This window comes from Syngnathus typhle, linkage group LG17 (genome assembly GCF_033458585.1).
Source record: "Syngnathus typhle isolate RoL2023-S1 ecotype Sweden linkage group LG17, RoL_Styp_1.0, whole genome shotgun sequence".
Classification (NCBI taxonomy): Eukaryota; Metazoa; Chordata; class Actinopteri; order Syngnathiformes; family Syngnathidae; genus Syngnathus; species Syngnathus typhle.
The window spans coordinates 7,105,177-7,121,360 of record NC_083754.1 but is presented as its reverse complement, the minus strand read 5'-3'; the positions used below and the strand labels follow the sequence as shown (position 1 = coordinate 7,121,360).

At 43.5% G+C, this 16,184-nt stretch overlaps 3 protein-coding genes across 6 annotated transcripts; 2 read left to right on the top strand and 1 right to left on the bottom strand.

Moving 5' to 3' along the window:
* Positions 1-3,333: 3,333 nt before the first annotated feature.
* On the top strand, positions 3,334-6,477 carry kdm8 (lysine (K)-specific demethylase 8). 2 transcript variants are annotated; one of them, XM_061303436.1, is made up of 7 exons: positions 3,334-3,792; positions 3,873-4,045; positions 4,468-4,600; positions 4,672-4,740; positions 4,873-5,022; positions 5,096-5,188; positions 5,285-6,477. In XM_061303436.1, the coding sequence occupies exons 1-7, from the start codon at positions 3,334-3,336 to the stop codon at positions 5,621-5,623; spliced, it is 1,416 nt and encodes a 471-aa protein (XP_061159420.1). In that variant the 3' UTR covers positions 5,624-6,477. The 2 variants fall into 2 exon arrangements, with proteins under 2 accessions (XP_061159420.1, XP_061159421.1); XM_061303437.1 differs by having other exon boundaries at positions 5,281-5,580.
* LOC133170473 (UNC93-like protein MFSD11) lies at positions 5,303-11,276 on the bottom strand. 2 transcript variants are annotated; one of them, XR_009718586.1, is made up of 14 exons: positions 10,908-11,276; positions 10,359-10,414; positions 10,173-10,280; positions 10,008-10,087; positions 9,109-9,205; positions 8,956-9,014; positions 8,694-8,841; positions 8,560-8,609; positions 8,312-8,377; positions 8,114-8,239; positions 7,820-7,994; positions 7,465-7,600; positions 6,974-7,198; positions 5,303-5,441 (listed from the first exon to the last, which is right to left on the bottom strand). XR_009718586.1 is itself a non-coding variant. In XM_061303438.1 (13 exons), the coding sequence occupies exons 1-13, from the start codon at positions 10,995-10,997 to the stop codon at positions 7,040-7,042; spliced, it is 1,350 nt and encodes a 449-aa protein (XP_061159422.1). In that variant the 5' UTR covers positions 10,998-11,276; the 3' UTR covers positions 6,578-7,039. The 2 variants fall into 2 exon arrangements, 1 of the variants encoding a protein (XP_061159422.1); XM_061303438.1 differs by lacking the exon at positions 5,303-5,441 and having other exon boundaries at positions 6,578-7,198.
* A 194-nt stretch (positions 11,277-11,470) lies between these two features.
* Positions 11,471-14,634, top strand: ubfd1 (ubiquitin family domain containing 1). Of its 2 annotated transcripts, none has more exons than XM_061303444.1 (7): positions 11,471-11,633; positions 12,786-13,070; positions 13,142-13,350; positions 13,463-13,528; positions 13,607-13,712; positions 13,788-13,870; positions 14,176-14,634. In XM_061303444.1, exons 1-7 carry the CDS (start codon positions 11,486-11,488, stop codon positions 14,284-14,286), a joined length of 1,008 nt encoding a protein of 335 aa, XP_061159428.1. In that variant the 5' UTR covers positions 11,471-11,485; the 3' UTR covers positions 14,287-14,634. The 2 variants fall into 2 exon arrangements, with proteins under 2 accessions (XP_061159428.1, XP_061159429.1); XM_061303445.1 differs by lacking the exon at positions 11,471-11,633 and adding an exon at positions 11,877-12,015.
* The last annotated feature ends 1,550 nt before the right edge of the window (positions 14,635-16,184 follow it).

The window sequence follows — 16,184 nt, the reverse complement described above, 5'->3', positions numbered from 1 at the left end:
CCGGAACGTGCCCCTCAGCGATGACACTGTTACACAGGTCGGTCATCCACTGCACACCGACGTCTCCTGCTGCCTTTAGCATCTCTGCCACCACTCCAGATGGTCCAGCTGCCTTTCCATCCTTCATGGCCTTCATGGCTTTTCCCACTTCTGTCCGTGTGATCGGGTCACATTCACCCTCCACTTCGTCGCATCCTGTCTCACCATCCCAGTCATTCTCCACATTCAGCAGCTTCTCCATGTACCTCCGCCATACTTCCTTCACTTCTCTGTTGTCTGTCACGATGTTGCCATCCTCGTCCTTCACACAGTTTGCACCGGTCACATCACGCCTCTCCTTAACCATTTGCTTCGCTATCTTGAAGAAGCTCTTTTGTCCTCTCTCACTCTCCAATTCACTTGCAAATTCTTTCCTCTTGGTCTCTTGAGCCTCCCACACCGCTGTCCGTGATGCCCTCCTTGCCTCTACATACTGCACTCGGTCTGCCTCCCTTTTAGATTTCTTCCATACTTTATGGCACCTCCTCTTCTCATTCACCGCTCTTTCGACGCTGTCATTCCACCACCATGTCTCTCTTTGTCTTGCTTTACCCTTTGACCATCCGCACACCTCCTCTGTGGCTTGAAGCAGAGCCTTCTTTATTGCCCGCCACTTGCCATCCACACCACCCGACTCCATCATCTCCTCCACTTCTTCTGCTATATACTCAATCTTCTCCCTAAACTCGTTTTTATTCCCTCCGCTATGAAGCTTCCACACCTTCAACTTGGGAGGATACTTCTTAGCCCCCACATACTTGATCCACAGAGTTAGGTCTCCGATGACTAGGCGATGCTGAGATACACACTCTTCTCCGGGGATTGCCTTGACATCCCTAACCAGGACGCGGTCCTCCTTTCTGACCATGATGTAATCTATTGTGCTCTTGCAGCCACCTGAACTGTATGTTACTAATTTGGCTTCGTCCTTCTTGAAAAACGTATTGCACAGCACCAGCTCCAGTGCGTCGCCGAACTCCAGGATCCTCTCTCCCTCTGCGTTCCGCATGCCGTACCCCTGTCCCCCATGTACCCCCTCAAAGCCATCTGACTCCCTCCCCACGTGTCCATTCAGATCACCTCCCAGAATTATAACCTCATTCTGGGGGATCCCTGACAGCACCATGATGGCCTTGTCCCAGAACGCATCCTTCTCGTCCTGACTTCTGCCAACTTGAGGGGCATAGATTGAAATTATGTTTGTCAGACGCTTCCCAACGATCAACTTCACAACGATGATCCGCTCATTTACCCTGCTAACAGTTAGCACTTGATCTATCCACTTTTCAGCAATAAGTACACCAACACCACCAGTCCCTTCGTTGCAGCCTTGCCAGAAGAACTTGTACCTTCTGCCGATTGCACCCAGCATCCTTGCACTACCACCCTTCCATCTCGACTCCTGGACACAGCAGACATCCACCCTTCTCCTGTGTAGAGCATCAGCCACCTCCCCCGATCGGTGTGACATGCTGCCGATGTTCCATGTAGCCACCCTAACACGTGCCTCCTGCCCCTCTCTCTTCCGGTTCAGGCCTCCCCGCAGTCCATCGGGCTGAGGGCCGTCATATAATCTACCTGCGGTTTGGCCTCCTTTTCCATCATTCTTTTTGTCGTAGGCTGATGAAAATGCCCACGGAGTACTTAAGGCTGTACCCCGCCTCTCCTGTGTTTGTCTAGCCATACTGAGAATTTTTGGAGCAAAAACTTTTTACAGCCGGATGCCCTTCCTGACACCAACCCAAGGGGAAATTGATTTTTTGTAGGGGTTGACTCCCTTAGCCCATTCCTCTCCCGAGGAACCCACTGGGCAGTGGTACTATTTAACCCATAGTTGGGGGCTGGTTCGTGGGCACCAGGGCGTGTCCACACACCGGTGGGCCTGCGTGCCGCACGTCTAGGGGCCAAACCTCCTCCGAGTCCCTTGTAGTTTAGCCTGGGTCCGTGTTGTACCCAGTTACCATGTGTCGCCGCGTGGAGGCACTACATAGGGCTTGCTGTTAGAGAGGCTGTGTACTGGCAGGGAGAGACTTACGCACTCGGCTCTCCCGTTCGCATACTGCTAGCCAGCGGTGAGGGTTGACAGTGAGAAGTGACATGCACTGGGCACTCCACCAACACACTAGACGCATCACAACAACCCGACTTGGTGTTATGAAGTCAGACACGCCTGCCAACAAGGAGAAATAAGGTAAACTAAATGTCGCTGTAACAACCTTGAGTCTGTTTATTACAGTTGTGCATGCATGTGGACACGAGGCTATAAAACATTTGCCTTTTTTTGTTTTTTTTAAACCTTTGATCAATCAGTCTCGTGCAGCTATTAAAATTATGTAGATTATAAACTATATATATAATTTATGAACTATAGTTTGAAATAACATTAATAGTAAAAATGATTGTAATTAATTGTAAAATTAAATTTAATGCTCTCTATAATAACACTAATTAAATGACTTATCTTTAATTTACATAGTTTATGACTTATAACGTATAACGTGTTTTTCAAATAAATTACCTTGTGGTTAAACGAGGAATGTTTTTGATTGAATTAAATGACATTATTCCAACGTATTTTAAAATATGAACTTTAATGACGTTTTAATTTAAATATTTTTATTATTGTATTTAATGAAATTGATAATTTTGTAATAGTGGAACATGTGTTTTCCCGAGTCGTCATCGTTTCCACTCGGACTATTTATGTCGACGCACACGCGTCGCGTAAACAGAGCGCTCCGAATGAATTTACCTGATATTTAAGGATTTTTTGCAACCGTTATCTCACTACTAATTCCAAATAGTTCCTAAGATAACGTCTTGTGTTTTGGGTCATTTATATATTTATTTTTGCTTTCACCTTTAATGTCGTCGTCAGCGTATTTCACCGATCGATAGTTTTGGAAGGTAACCGTACATTTTATTTACATTTTAGAGTCAAATTGAAGTCACGATTGAAGTTACGTTTAATGGCTAAATAACTGCCTTGCTGTCAAAGTTGTGCGTAAGACTTAAATGATGTTTTACTATTACTGACTCGCATATAGATTACTTACGTTTTATTGCATTTCTGCCTTTCATTATATTAAAAATCCATACCTAACTCACTACTTTTATAGCTGGGTATAGACAATTTTACATGTAATGTAATGTGAATAGATTTAAAATTAGTTGATATGCAATTAAATATGTTGCAAGCAAAAGGAAAAAGGGATACAGGGATATCTTCTTCTTACTTTAAGATGGATGCACTTATGCTCACCTTGAAATTCTGCTCCCCAGATCCTCTTCTCAATGACGCCGCCGCTATGGCCCAAGATCTCCGCTGTTCTTCCACCAGACGAGAACCATTTCCCGCTGCACTTTGGCGACAAGGTGGAGGCGAGCGTGGTGGAAATGCTGAGAAGATCCAGACGTCAACTCTACAGCGGCACCCCTGCCGCTGGCCTCCTGCTTAACGCTCAGATCGTCTTGGACGTGTCGTGGGAGAAGCTCAACACGGGAACGTGGCGCCACGTGGACAAGGAATGGCGCCGTGTCTACTCGTACGGGTGCCTCTTCAAGGTGTGCGCCTTGTGCGCTGAAGAGCCTTCGGAGGACGACCTCCTGCAGGCCGTCCACACCTGTGACATGGGCTTGCTCATGGGCGCCGCCATCATGGACGATCGACTGCAAGTTCTGGTCGGGATTCTGCAGAAAGAAGTCAAGAAAGACACCAGAAATGAGGAGGAGCCAGAGCATACAGAGGCCAAGGTCAATGATCTGGGATGAAAGCTGCAACATTTTTTTCAGGGCGGCACTTTGAACAAGTGCTTGTGGTTTTATTTCAACAGAGGCTGAAATTGACACTGGCAAATGTTCCACCGATTGGGGAAGATCGGGCCGTTCCTAGAGTCAAATGTCCATCTCTGGAGAGTTTCCAGAAGAACTACTTGGTCCCCACCAAAGCGGTCATCTTGGAGGGCACCATCGATCACTGGCCCGCCCTCAACCAGCACCCCTGGAGGTTTAGATTGACGTGTTTATTCTGTTTTTGTTTTAATGGCAGATGCCTCCAGAGTACAGTAAATGGAATAGAATAAGTTTTTAAAAAAATTCACCCGTGATAAAAAGTGACCCTCCGAGTTTGAAGTAAGCAAAACAAGTAAAAGTGCAGGCGTCTGTCTCCGTGCGCAACAGTTATCGGCCCTTCAGCGCCATTAAACAGTCGTGCAATCAGGCTGATTTGCACTCGTCAGGCAGCTAAGTGTACTTAGCCGAGCGAGTGGAGAGGAAAGCTGCAGGAGTCCAAAAGTGAAGGATGTCTAATGGACAATTTCCATCCCCAAACAGTTCCCTTTTCACTGCGCTCAAGTGTAAACTGATCTGAAAGGAAGAATGTCATTACCCACGCCCCCCCCACCCTCACCTCCCTGTCTTTTGCCAAAGCTTAGAATACTTGAGGTCAGTGGCGGGGTGTCGCACCGTCCCCGTGGAGGTGGGCTCCAGGTACACGGACGAGGAATGGTCCCAGACGCTTATGACGCTCAACGAATTCATCGACCGATATATTTTAAAACGCGTGAGTGGATTCGAAAAGCTCTAACTGCACGCCTCCGGATAATTAATGTGTGTGGGTTTTTTTTTTGGTAGAGTGACATCTGTCCGGATGGGGCGACACCAGTCTGCGGCTATCTAGCTCAGCATCAGCTCTTTGAACAGGTGGAGCAGCTAAATAAAATGATCAGTAACATATTTGTATTTATTTTTGTTAAAGATGGCCAAATAAAAAAATGCTATTGGATTTTTTTTCTTTTTGAGTTGTATGTTAGAATAATTTTGCCGTTGCCATAGATACCAGAGTTGAAGGATGACATTCGCTTGCCTGATTACTGCTGCTTGGGTGACGGCGACGAGGAGGACGTGACGGTCAATGCTTGGTTCGGGCCCGCCGGCACTGTCTCGCCCCTCCACCAGGATCCCCAGCACAACTTCCTGGCACAGGTAACGCGAAAGCAGGAGGCTTCCTGAAATGGAATAGTAAATTAATATTGTGTCATCTGTTTGTTCCTATCAGGTGGTGGGATGCAAATACATCCGCTTGTACTCGCCCCAAGACTCGGACAAACTCTACCCGCACCCGTCTCAGCTCTTACATAACACCAGCCAGGTGGGCTCACAAAATCTTTCCAGTTTCTAGCACATTGCCGTCATTTCAGTGATTGATTTGTACAGCACTAACCTTAAATTCTTTCGGCCCAGGTAGAGGTGGAGAACCCCGACACGAAGCGCTTCCCAGAGTTCTCCAAGGCTCCATACCAGGATTGCGTGCTGCGGCCCGGAGACGTGCTCTTCATCCCGGTGCAACACTGGCACTACGTACGCTCCCTGGAGCAAAGTTTTTCTGTCAGCTTCTGGTGGTCCTGAAACGATGCCAAATGAAATGATCTCAGGTTTAATTCTACTTTTAACAGGGTTTTTTTTTGTACGGATTGTTTCGTTTAATTGCGCTCTCAACCTTTTAATCCGACAAATATCCTCAGGTGTTCCTATTTGCATAATGCATGCAAATGAGGGAGCGTCGGCTAAACATGCTGCCGGTTAAATCGGGTCACAGCTGAGGAGGAATAAATGAAGCGTCCCCCGTGGGTGCGCACACATTCATGCCTCATTTTTGTACTTCAGCAACGCAACTATTAGCATGATTAGAACTGTAAAGCAAAAACAGGGCAGGAGGGGGGAAACGGGGTGCTCTCTTGCTTCATGTTACTACACTGGAATTTAATTATAATCAGAAACGGCAACCCGAGTTTACATCTTGTCATTAATATTTGCGTATTAGCATGTGATCAGTTGTCAGTAGGATCATCGGAATTCAGTCATGTTGCTATCTTGCCATATGGTTGTGCCCCAATTGTTAGCATCACTGTTATTTGACCAATTCTCGCTAATTAATATACAGGATACAAATATTCTTGTAACATTTGATCAATACTCACCAGGAACTCAGATAATGCCTCCTACTTTTATGCAGTCCGGTCTCTCTTAATTTTCAAGCGCTACTTCAACCTCGCAAACTAGATCTCGCAAATCTGCTTACTCTCATTATGAAGTGATCAATACTCAATTACCAGTGAAGTAATGTAAGCCCCCCACCACCATCACCCTCGTAGTCTTCTCTCTTATTCTGCCCCCATTTCATGTCCGCCACGTTTTGATTAATGGCCTACATGCTTTTGAACAACTCATGGCCGAATCCATTAAATTCCTCTCATTTGGTTTTAAGTGTTGAATAAAGTTAACAACATTTAAACACCAGCAACATCAACTCACCTGCTATAATTCCTACAAGGGCCATGTCAATAATATCAGTCACAGGAAAGAAAATATTCACACATTTTTTCAGTGTATTTATATATTTGAGTGTATAAAAAATAAAAGCAACACAGATGTAAACCAGTTCGTATTTGCCTTTTTTTTTTTCTTTTTTTTTTTTACCGGAAATTCACTAAAACTGCATAAGAGTGCTTTTATTTGTCTCAAAATGAATATAGAGATGCACAATATAAAACACTTTTATTTTCAAATGCTAGCTTGTTAGCAATCTAGGGTGAGTATTTTAAAAAGTTAAGACTCCACGACGTTAGAAATGAATTGCGACCACAGAAAAGAGTTTTTGGGATGCCAAATCCAATCGTAAAAAGATGACTTATCAAGGCAAAGGAGTGGCACTTCTCCCAAAAAAAAAAGTGTTCCATCTGAGCTTAAAGCGATGCAGTAGTCATTTTGTTTAAAAGTGTTGTTCGAGTATTAATGAGCGCTCATCATCGAGGTGCAGCATCAAGCCATTTACTCTGGATGTAAATGACCCTGCGGGCTCCTGCTGCAACCATGATGATTATGATGATGAAAGAAAAAGTATCATTAAAAAAAAATATTTAAAAAATGAGAGAACCTTCAGTGCCTTAAAGCCGCTTGCTCTCCACAGTCCGCAGTATCCGTTTATTTTGTTCCTCTCCAGTTACTCCAAGGTCTGAGTGGAGATGGCGTCGGCGTCATGCATGCGCTCAGCCACGAAGAAGCATAGCGTGCCGTTGAAGCCCAGCACCACCATCAGGAGGAGCTGCCATGTGAGCAGCGTGTCGCCGCTGTAGAAGAATGCCACGGCTGCGAAAACCGACTGGACAAGACAGGAGAAAGAAAAAACAGAACTATAGCGTAAGAACATGCTTTGTTAAAATGTGATGAAATAAATAGTTTGTCCATAATTATTCAATGCTGCAAATTCAATTCATTGTTCTGGCTGCTCACCCCGGCCACCAGGGAGGCAATGTAATGCTGTCATGCAACACTGAAGTCAAGCAGCAACTTAATATTCCTTCAGCAAAATTATGACTTTGTTGCGTTTTAAGATGCTCCTCCGCTAGTACATGTGCGATTAGTCACCTGTACGAATTTAAAGATGGCGAACGCGGCCGTGCTTTGCTCTGCGTAGATGCAACCCAGGATGCTGTAGAGCTGCGTGTTAAAGCAGCTGTCTCCCAGACCCAGCAGAAAGCTGCACAGCAGGGCGATGGACATGCTACAAACCAAACAAATTAGCACAACTGATGTGGAGTTCATATCGCGCAGAGCAGCTGGAGTCTCCGCTTGCTGTTTTAAGATTAACAACGCATTCAGTTGTATTTAACTTTAGAACAGCTCAAGAAATTAGCTTTGTAGGAATAGAAACACAGCCTTGTTTTTGTTTTACTGTATTTCATCATGGTGGTCCTTTGCAAACTTGTAACATCTTACACACCTTGGAGTGAGAAATGGGCTCTTGAGGGTGGTGGTGCCGAAGACCACAGGGGCATCTTCAGGAATGTTGAGAAAGATGAGATAGAAAGCCACAAAGTGCACCACCATTCCCAGGAAGACCACTGAGGTGCGTCTAAAGCGATTGTTCTTGCACACCAAGCCAAACAAGCCTCCCCCTGGCAAGCGCAAGGAAAACCACACAAAGTCCATCTCTGAGATGTTTTGGGCCGAGTGTTGGCCAATCAGATTAAAAACATTGCTTCCTATGAATGTCCAGACTGCTGGCCTTTCCAACCTATGATTTCGCCCACGCCCAGCACCATGCCCGAGATGCCGATGAGGCCTTTTGCCGCCTGGCCGAACTGCGCCGTGGCTCCCAGGCACGTCCCGTAGACGCCGCTGTAGAAGGACAGCTCCAGGCCTGCGCCGGGAGAACAAAGTTAAAAAAGAAGGCCGATGGAGGGCGCTCGGCATACTGATGGGGAGCGCTCACCGCTGTAGGCCATGCAGGGACTCAAGAGGAGGATGTTTCTGCTCTTGAGAAGCTGCAGCATGGTCTCTATGGAGGAACACATTGCTATTAATAGACACTTCATTAGGTACACTAACATCCATGATGCTCACTTTTGATGGACAAGGTCATACAACATTTTTTTGCCATTTGCTCGTGGATTTAAGATGAAGTTTTTAAGCAACATTAAGTGACTTTTTTTTTTAAGGTAACCATGGCGATAGACTTACTGAAGTCTGCCTTCACCTCCTCTATGGCTGTGTTGGCTCTGTGCTTGTATCTAAAAATAACGTCACCAGATTTTTTTGTTACGTGTTTCTGAGAAACATGAAAATAGCACGAGAAAGAAAAAAATTCGACTTACACCATGTGTGTCGAGAGCAAGGCCTGTCCTTCATCCTCGGAGAGCATCTCCTCCTCGAACAGACGAGTCCTCCTCAGCGCCAAGAAGCACAGTGTCCCCACAATGGAGGCCACCAGCAATGAGAGGAAGATTGTCTTCCTGCTGCCGTCTGACCATGAAAAAACCCCACAGGCCCAGAGTTATTGAACACAATCTGCCTATCAAATCATTTATTTATTAATTAATTGATTTAAATCTTTCATTACAAGCATGAAACATCTACCTGGTATTTCTGTTCTTCCATTCCATTCCAGATAAATGTACAAATTGCCAAATAACATACTGCAAATAAAGGATGAATAAACATTGACATCTTTGGTATAAAAGCAAAAAAAAAAAAAACAACCTTGACTTCCTAACCCTCTCTTGTGAGTACCTGCACTGCAGGAGAGCCCAGAACATTCCCGTGTTCCTGTTGATTGTGGAAGCGTCCGAGTTCTCCACCAGGAATTGCCCTTGAGCTGTCCATAGCACTGAAACATGAACCAAAAAAAAAGAAGAAATGAAGCTGTGTGTGTGCGTCATGTGAGTGGAGGGGGTGGGGGGCAGCAGTTAATTGGCTGTATCAAGTGTGACATTATTTTTTGTGCTGTTAGGTAACAACACATATAATCCCAGCACACCGCCAGGGGGAATCGTCATGACCCACTAAACCTTTTTCCTTTCCAAAAATTTGTGTTTGTGGTGGGCTTGATGCTCTCCAACCATTTAACCACCTATTTTTATAACATTTATTTTTAAGCCTGCTACTTGAAATTCTGACACGTGCAGATGAGGTCTAATTCACCTGCACCTTCCCACACAAATGTAATCCATGACTGGGAATGAAAAAACTTGCCTAATTTTTCCCCATTAAACTTTGTTTTTACCTCATACTCTTGCATTTCATGTACCAACCCAATTACAAATAGAATAGATGATTCAATTGAGCTGGATTTAAATTTAATAAACTACAGAAAATAAAATAAATGGAGCAAGATGTTTTGAATAAAAAACAAATTAATAAATTAACCTGTATTATTTTAACTACATTAAAAAGAGCAACTCACCTGGATATTTTCAAATAAATGACTAACAATGAAAGAAAGAAATACATAAATAACAAATAAATTAATTTATAAAACAAAGGCTAGGTTTGAAAAGAAAATACATTTATACAATTATAAAATTGCCTGACAAAGATACTTTGACAATACAATAGTTTAGATGTGATTTATATTGTAAAATGGATTTGAAAGATTTATCAAAAATCATTTTGAGATGGGGAGAGCTTACTGGCAGCCCCGACGCCAATCAGCACGGACGTCAGGTAGAACGACCAGGTAGACGGCTCGATGAAGACAGCGACGTAGCCACTGGATGCGCAAGACGACAACAGTGATCAGCAACAGATTGATCGGCAGTTATTCGGCGTAACTTCCTGCCAGGCAGATGTGGTACCTGTAAAGCAGCCCGCTCACAAACATGGTCACCTTCGCTCCCGCCACCGACACCACGGCGGGCGCTGCCAAATTGGACAACGAGAAGACTCCATAAATGATGCCCAGACTGCAAAAAATACAATTGACAGTGATTATTAGGACAACATTTTATATGAAATATGCAGTATTTCATTATTTAAGCAACCTGTGGTATCCACTTCCTGTGAAAGTGTCATTCCGCAGACTTTTCACCACCGTTTGCTAAAAAGAAGAAGAGAAGGAAGGAGCCTAATGTTATTACATTGTGAAATTCTTGATAATAGAGCAGAACTCATTGAACTTGTGAGCAAAATTGGGAGCACGAGAAGCGCATGACACTGATTGCTTGCTTGCTTTTTTTACTTAGTGACATTATTTCTGCATATATACAATTTGGTACAACTATTCATAAATATCATTAGAAAGGACGCATGTATTCCAGGAAGGAAACATTTTCTTTAAAAAAAGTTTTAAGTATAGAGTGAGGAATATTTTGTTACACACAAAAAGGAATAATAACAATATAGCAAAAAGTAAAGGACATGATGTTTTAGGGTAAATAGCAATTATTTTAATTATACAAATTGCTAACCAACATATTTAAACTACACAACATAGAATGTACGTTGAAATGAAATTTTATGTCACTTCCCTCTTCCATAAAACATATTTAAAACGATAAACGTCGACGGAAAGAAGAAATTTCAAAACTTACTTCAATATTGCCACAGGTAGTGAAGGCGGTGAATACGAACAAGAATCCCACGCCCAAAACCACCACATTAAAAGTCCTCCAGTCTGCCATGGTGCTTCGGTCTCTCCCTCTGGGATTTCGCTGCTACATTTCATGGACTTCACCCCTCTGAACTCCACGGAGTAAACTTTTGAAAAGGATCCAAATAAATGTGGCGTAGAGTTAATAAAACGCGAATGAAGTAGGCGGCGATAGCGGCAGCATTGTGAGCTTCTTGTCAGTCTGCCACACAACGCGTGCATGTCAACTTGTGACTTCAATTACGGGAGTTTTTTTTTTTTGCTTCTGTAGGACTTTTTTTCCCTCCACGGTAGCCTAAACTGTTCTTCTTCGTGTACCTGGCGAGTGGAATATTGCTGCTGCTATCTGGCGGTGAAAGGCTGAAACTACACATTTTTCCAAACCTTGTTTTTAACAGAGGATCCACATTTAGGATCGACAAACTGTTGATGCAATGCAGAAAAGAATTATACGGAATCTTAGTCCATATTTCAACCAATAGTTGGCGACAAACGTGATTGTAACTTCTATGGTTTAAAATGTACACGAAGAAGAAAACTTGGACCAATAGAAATCCAGGAAAGTGCCACCTCTTGGAGTCTGGCTTCTCTGCCACAACAACCAAGAAGATCGACGAAGCGAGATATTTCCCAACGCGCTTTTCCGTCTTGGCAACAGTCGCGAAAGGCAAGTTTCGAGCACACTTAAGACAATAAAAGTCTATTTTATTTCCACCCTCAATAAAAAAAAAAATCCAAAGCAGGAGTTAATAAATATCTTCCAAATCAATTTCATTTAAAATGATTCCTTTGGGCACACGCGAGAAAATGAACTTGCAATGAAACTATAGTTTGCAATTTTGCAGTGAATACTTGGTCCCATGTTATTTAATCATGACGCACCATGAAAATATTTCCTGTTTAGATCGCAACAAAACAAAAGGTAGCTCATCTGTAAACGTATTCCACATTGGCCTAATTAATACGGGAACGCTCTTGCTCTCTATACACTCTTGGGCTCGCTGAACGTTTCCACTGGTTGTACACAATCATCATGGCGACCCAGGATGGTAGGTATTGAGCAGAATATAGCAACATTTACTTCGTAACCGTACAGCCATTTTTGTGCCTATCGATGAATGAACGTACGCCACTAATAGACGCGTTGGGGCCCAGAGTTGTTAAGGTTGTGTCTTTCGGTATTCACGTCTCTTCGTCCGAGTTTATCTTGACATGTTTCTTCAGCAGGTTAGTAGCTAGCTAACGTCAGTGACTGCTAACCCGTGCAAAATGAGCCGCACACGCTGTAGTTTCACTTTGCATAAAAGAGGGCCCGAAGTAAGTGGACTCAAATGACAGTCTCGAAGTGGTCATAGTCAATAAGTTATCCGTTTAACAGATGAAGACTCGTGGAAAAGTGCAAGATGCTGTGTCATACAGCGCTTGGAATCCAAAAGCGTGTTTTTTTCTGTTCGCTACTCATTAAAATCAAATGAGAAACTACGATTAAAAGCAAGATACACTCACAGCAATAAAAACAATATTTCTTTACGCCACATCATTGAAATTTTGTTCATTTAAATACATTGTATGTGACGTTTCATCTATTTACAGACTAAAGTAGCTTGAATGAACTGGTTCTGAAACTCCATTTTGGAAACTGTTCAGCACTGTTCTGGTATTCAGGGTTTGAATCTTGTGCCTCTCCTATATTACATATGCAAGACTCCAAAATTTGGAGACTCTAAACTTTAACGTCATGCCCGTCGCTGACCCAAAGTCTATTCACCAATAACAAGCACCATCGTAAATTGAATGACATTTTCCTCCTTAATGGCAGGAAGTCAAGTTACAATGCAAACGGACGCAAAGCCAAAGGAAGAAGAAGAAGACGCGCCTCTGGTGGACACTACGGAGAAAGGCGACTCAGAACCGATGTCGGACGCAGATAGCGCCGCTGCCGCCACTCAGGGCTCTTCAGGCATCAGCAACGGAGACGACACCACCGAGGATGAGGGCGAGACTGTGGACTTGAAGATCATCTGGAATAAGATCAAATACGACTTGAAGATCGGGCTGGATAGTACCGGCGCTAAACTAAAGGAAAAAATCCATTCGCTCACGGGTGACCATTTCTTCCTGCTCTTTTTCTACTATCGTTCAACAAGCACAACAATTTTTCTTTCAATTCATCAGGCCTTCCGCCGGCTATGCAGAAGGTGATGTACAAAGGCCTGGTGCCAGAGGACAAGACGCTACGGGAGATGAAGGTAACGAGCGGCGCCAAGATCATGGTGGTGGGCTCCACCATAAACGACGTGCTGGCCGTCAGCACGCCCAAAGAGGTCATGCAGCAGGAGGTCAAAGCCGAGGAGAACAAGAAGGAGCCGTTATGCAGGCAAAAGGTTCGACATGGACAGCGAGCGCTCACGTTAGTCTAAATAAATGGTCCAAGAACCAAACGTATACATTAGGACATTTGAAATTTGTGTGAAAAAATATTTGCTCTTATTTCAGCAACACAGGAAAGTTCTTGACAAAGGTAAACCTGAGGATGTGATGCCGGCTATTAAAGGAACAAAAGTGAGTGTGCATGCTGTTTTGTTTTGTTTTTCCTGTCATGGTGATGTTTTTGAAAATCTTGGCCCTCCCCACCGGCAGGAGCGACTCCCAACGGTGCCTTTATCCGGAATGTACAATAAGTCCGGAGGAAAAGTAAGACTCACATTCAAACTGGAGCAGGATCAGCTGTGGATCGGGACGAAAGGTGAAGCACACAAAAAGCTAACGGTGACACTTTGTTTTGTTTTTTTTGTTAAATGTTTTTGTTTTTTGTGTGCAGAGAGGACAGAGAAAGTCCCGATGGGCTCCATCAAAAATGTGGTTTCTGAGCCTATTGAAGAGCACGAGGACTATCACATGATGGTAAGTGCTGCTTCGTATTTAACGTTTTATGAGCTGCGGATGAGACATATTTAAAGTTGTGAAAATGAAGAAGGGTAGGATACATTGCCGACACTCCTATTATGCGGGCAAAAATGAACACATTTTGCCTCTGGTACTTTACCGACACGTTTAGCTTACGGGAATGTCATGTTAAGCTTTACCGTTATGTGGTTTCTTTTTAATACACAGCAGGGAATTGTCTTTGTTTAATTTGAATGTAAACTTGGCATTTGCTGAGTGGGGGGGGGAAGACTTTCTATCAATATTTGTCATATGTCATGCAGGCGTTCCAGCTGGGTCCGACAGAAGCGTCTCAGTATTGGGTCTACTGGGTGCCCACACAGTTCGTGGATGCAATTAAAGACACAGTCCTGGGCAAATGGCAGTATTTCTAATGTGCCTCTTACAGTTTTGTTTTTGACAATGATGGACTGGGACAGAAGAGGAGGACTAAGAGGAGGAGTTGGGGAAAGAAGAGAGGCTGAGGAAACTTGCTGGCATCTTATCTGAAGGAACTTGACTGATGCCCACGGACTAAAATTGTCTTTTTTTTATTATTATTTTATTAAGTTTGAACATACGCTACAAGTGGTAGCGTTAACATTTCTCATCCCTCCCTCTTGTTGATCACTGATGGGCTTCAACAAATCCAAGGGGATAAAAACAACAACAATTGTACAGAAATTGCTAACACTTTTCTTCTGTTATTCTTAAAGAAATAAAAGTTATTTAATGAAATTAAATGTGTTTATTTTTTTGCACACCGCAAATCCAGCCATTTTTCAGGATGAATAGGTTAAGCCTGTGCAAATCTGGGAAATGGAGAACCTGGTCAAATTTGCTACACTTGCCAAAAAGACAAAAGTAATCTGATGTCCAGGGTTCACCGTTTTAAAATGGGAGGGGGGGGGGCGGGGGGTTACTTGACAAAAGGGGCCGATATGGGTACGTCACTTCCGTTAACACCTCCATTTTTAGATTAAACGTTTTTGAAAAGCTTTACCTTTTCATAAATCCACACTTTACAGTGCGATTATTGTTTAAAAGTGTCTAAATTTAATTTTCCAAAAAAGTCAATCTACTTCTTTTGCTATTCTCGACGCTTATTGCGCTTTTAATTTGGGGCTCAGAGGTAGTGACTAGTGATGTGCATTCCAGTCCTTTTGAGTGAACTGAATCTTTAGAATCAGTTCACTCAAAAGATTCGTTCTAACGAATCGTTCAACGAATCGTCTCCCCCCCCCCCCCCCCCCCCCCCCACACACACACTGAGTCTTTTTTTTAATAAATCAAATAATAAAAAATCATGGTCAAACCTTCACGGAAAGTGAAACGTGCCACACCCGCGAAAACGTGAAAAGTTTTAGCTCCCGCAGAACGTGAAAATGACCCAAATCTTTTCACGCAGGTGTGTTTAACGAGGGTAACTTGGAAAACATATTGGAATGTGGCCCCGAGGACTAGAGCTTGACACCTGTGACCTTTGACCATGATATTTCCCTAATAAAGTGGCCTGTTATGAGGTACACTTGAAAATGGCGGTGTACCTAATGGAGTGTCCGTGTGATTCCCTCGTTAAGTGCACCTGCGTGAAAAGTTTTAGCTCCTGCAGGATGTGAAAGCGGCTAAAACTTTTCACGCAGGTGCGCTTAACGAGCGTCACTTGGAAAACATGTAACAGAAAATAATTGAGAAGCACTGGGTTAAATAAAGGTTAACCTAAAAAAAAAAAAAAAAAAAAAAAAAAAGGAACCCTGAACTTTGAACCCGCGGTGACCCCGCGGTGACCCCGTGGTGACCCCGTGGCCCCGCGGTGACCCCGTGGTGACCCCGTGGTGACCCCTGGGTGACCTTTGAACCCTGGACTTTCAACTCTAGTTAAAAATCGAAAATGTGCACATGACCCCGTGAACTTTGAACCGACCTTTGACCCCTGGGTGAACTTTGAACCGTAAACTTTGACCTTTGACCACTAGCTAATTACGTTGTTTTTTTTTTTTTTAAACCGGCATAGCAGAACGATCCATGGTCTTCAGATGCTGCGCTGTCGCCATCTCCTGGTCAGTTAGTGAAATGCTTTTGCTGCTGTTTTTTTTTCTCTCAATTAAAACAAATCAATTAGCCAGTTGGTTTTCTTTATTTAATATCTGATATCAGACAAAACCAAATTGTGAATCAGTCACCTAGGCTATAGCAGAACAAACAATCCATGGTCTTCAGATGCCACGCTGTCGCCATCTCCTGGTCAGCTAGTGAAATGCTTTTGCTGGTTTTTTTCCTCTCAATTAAAACA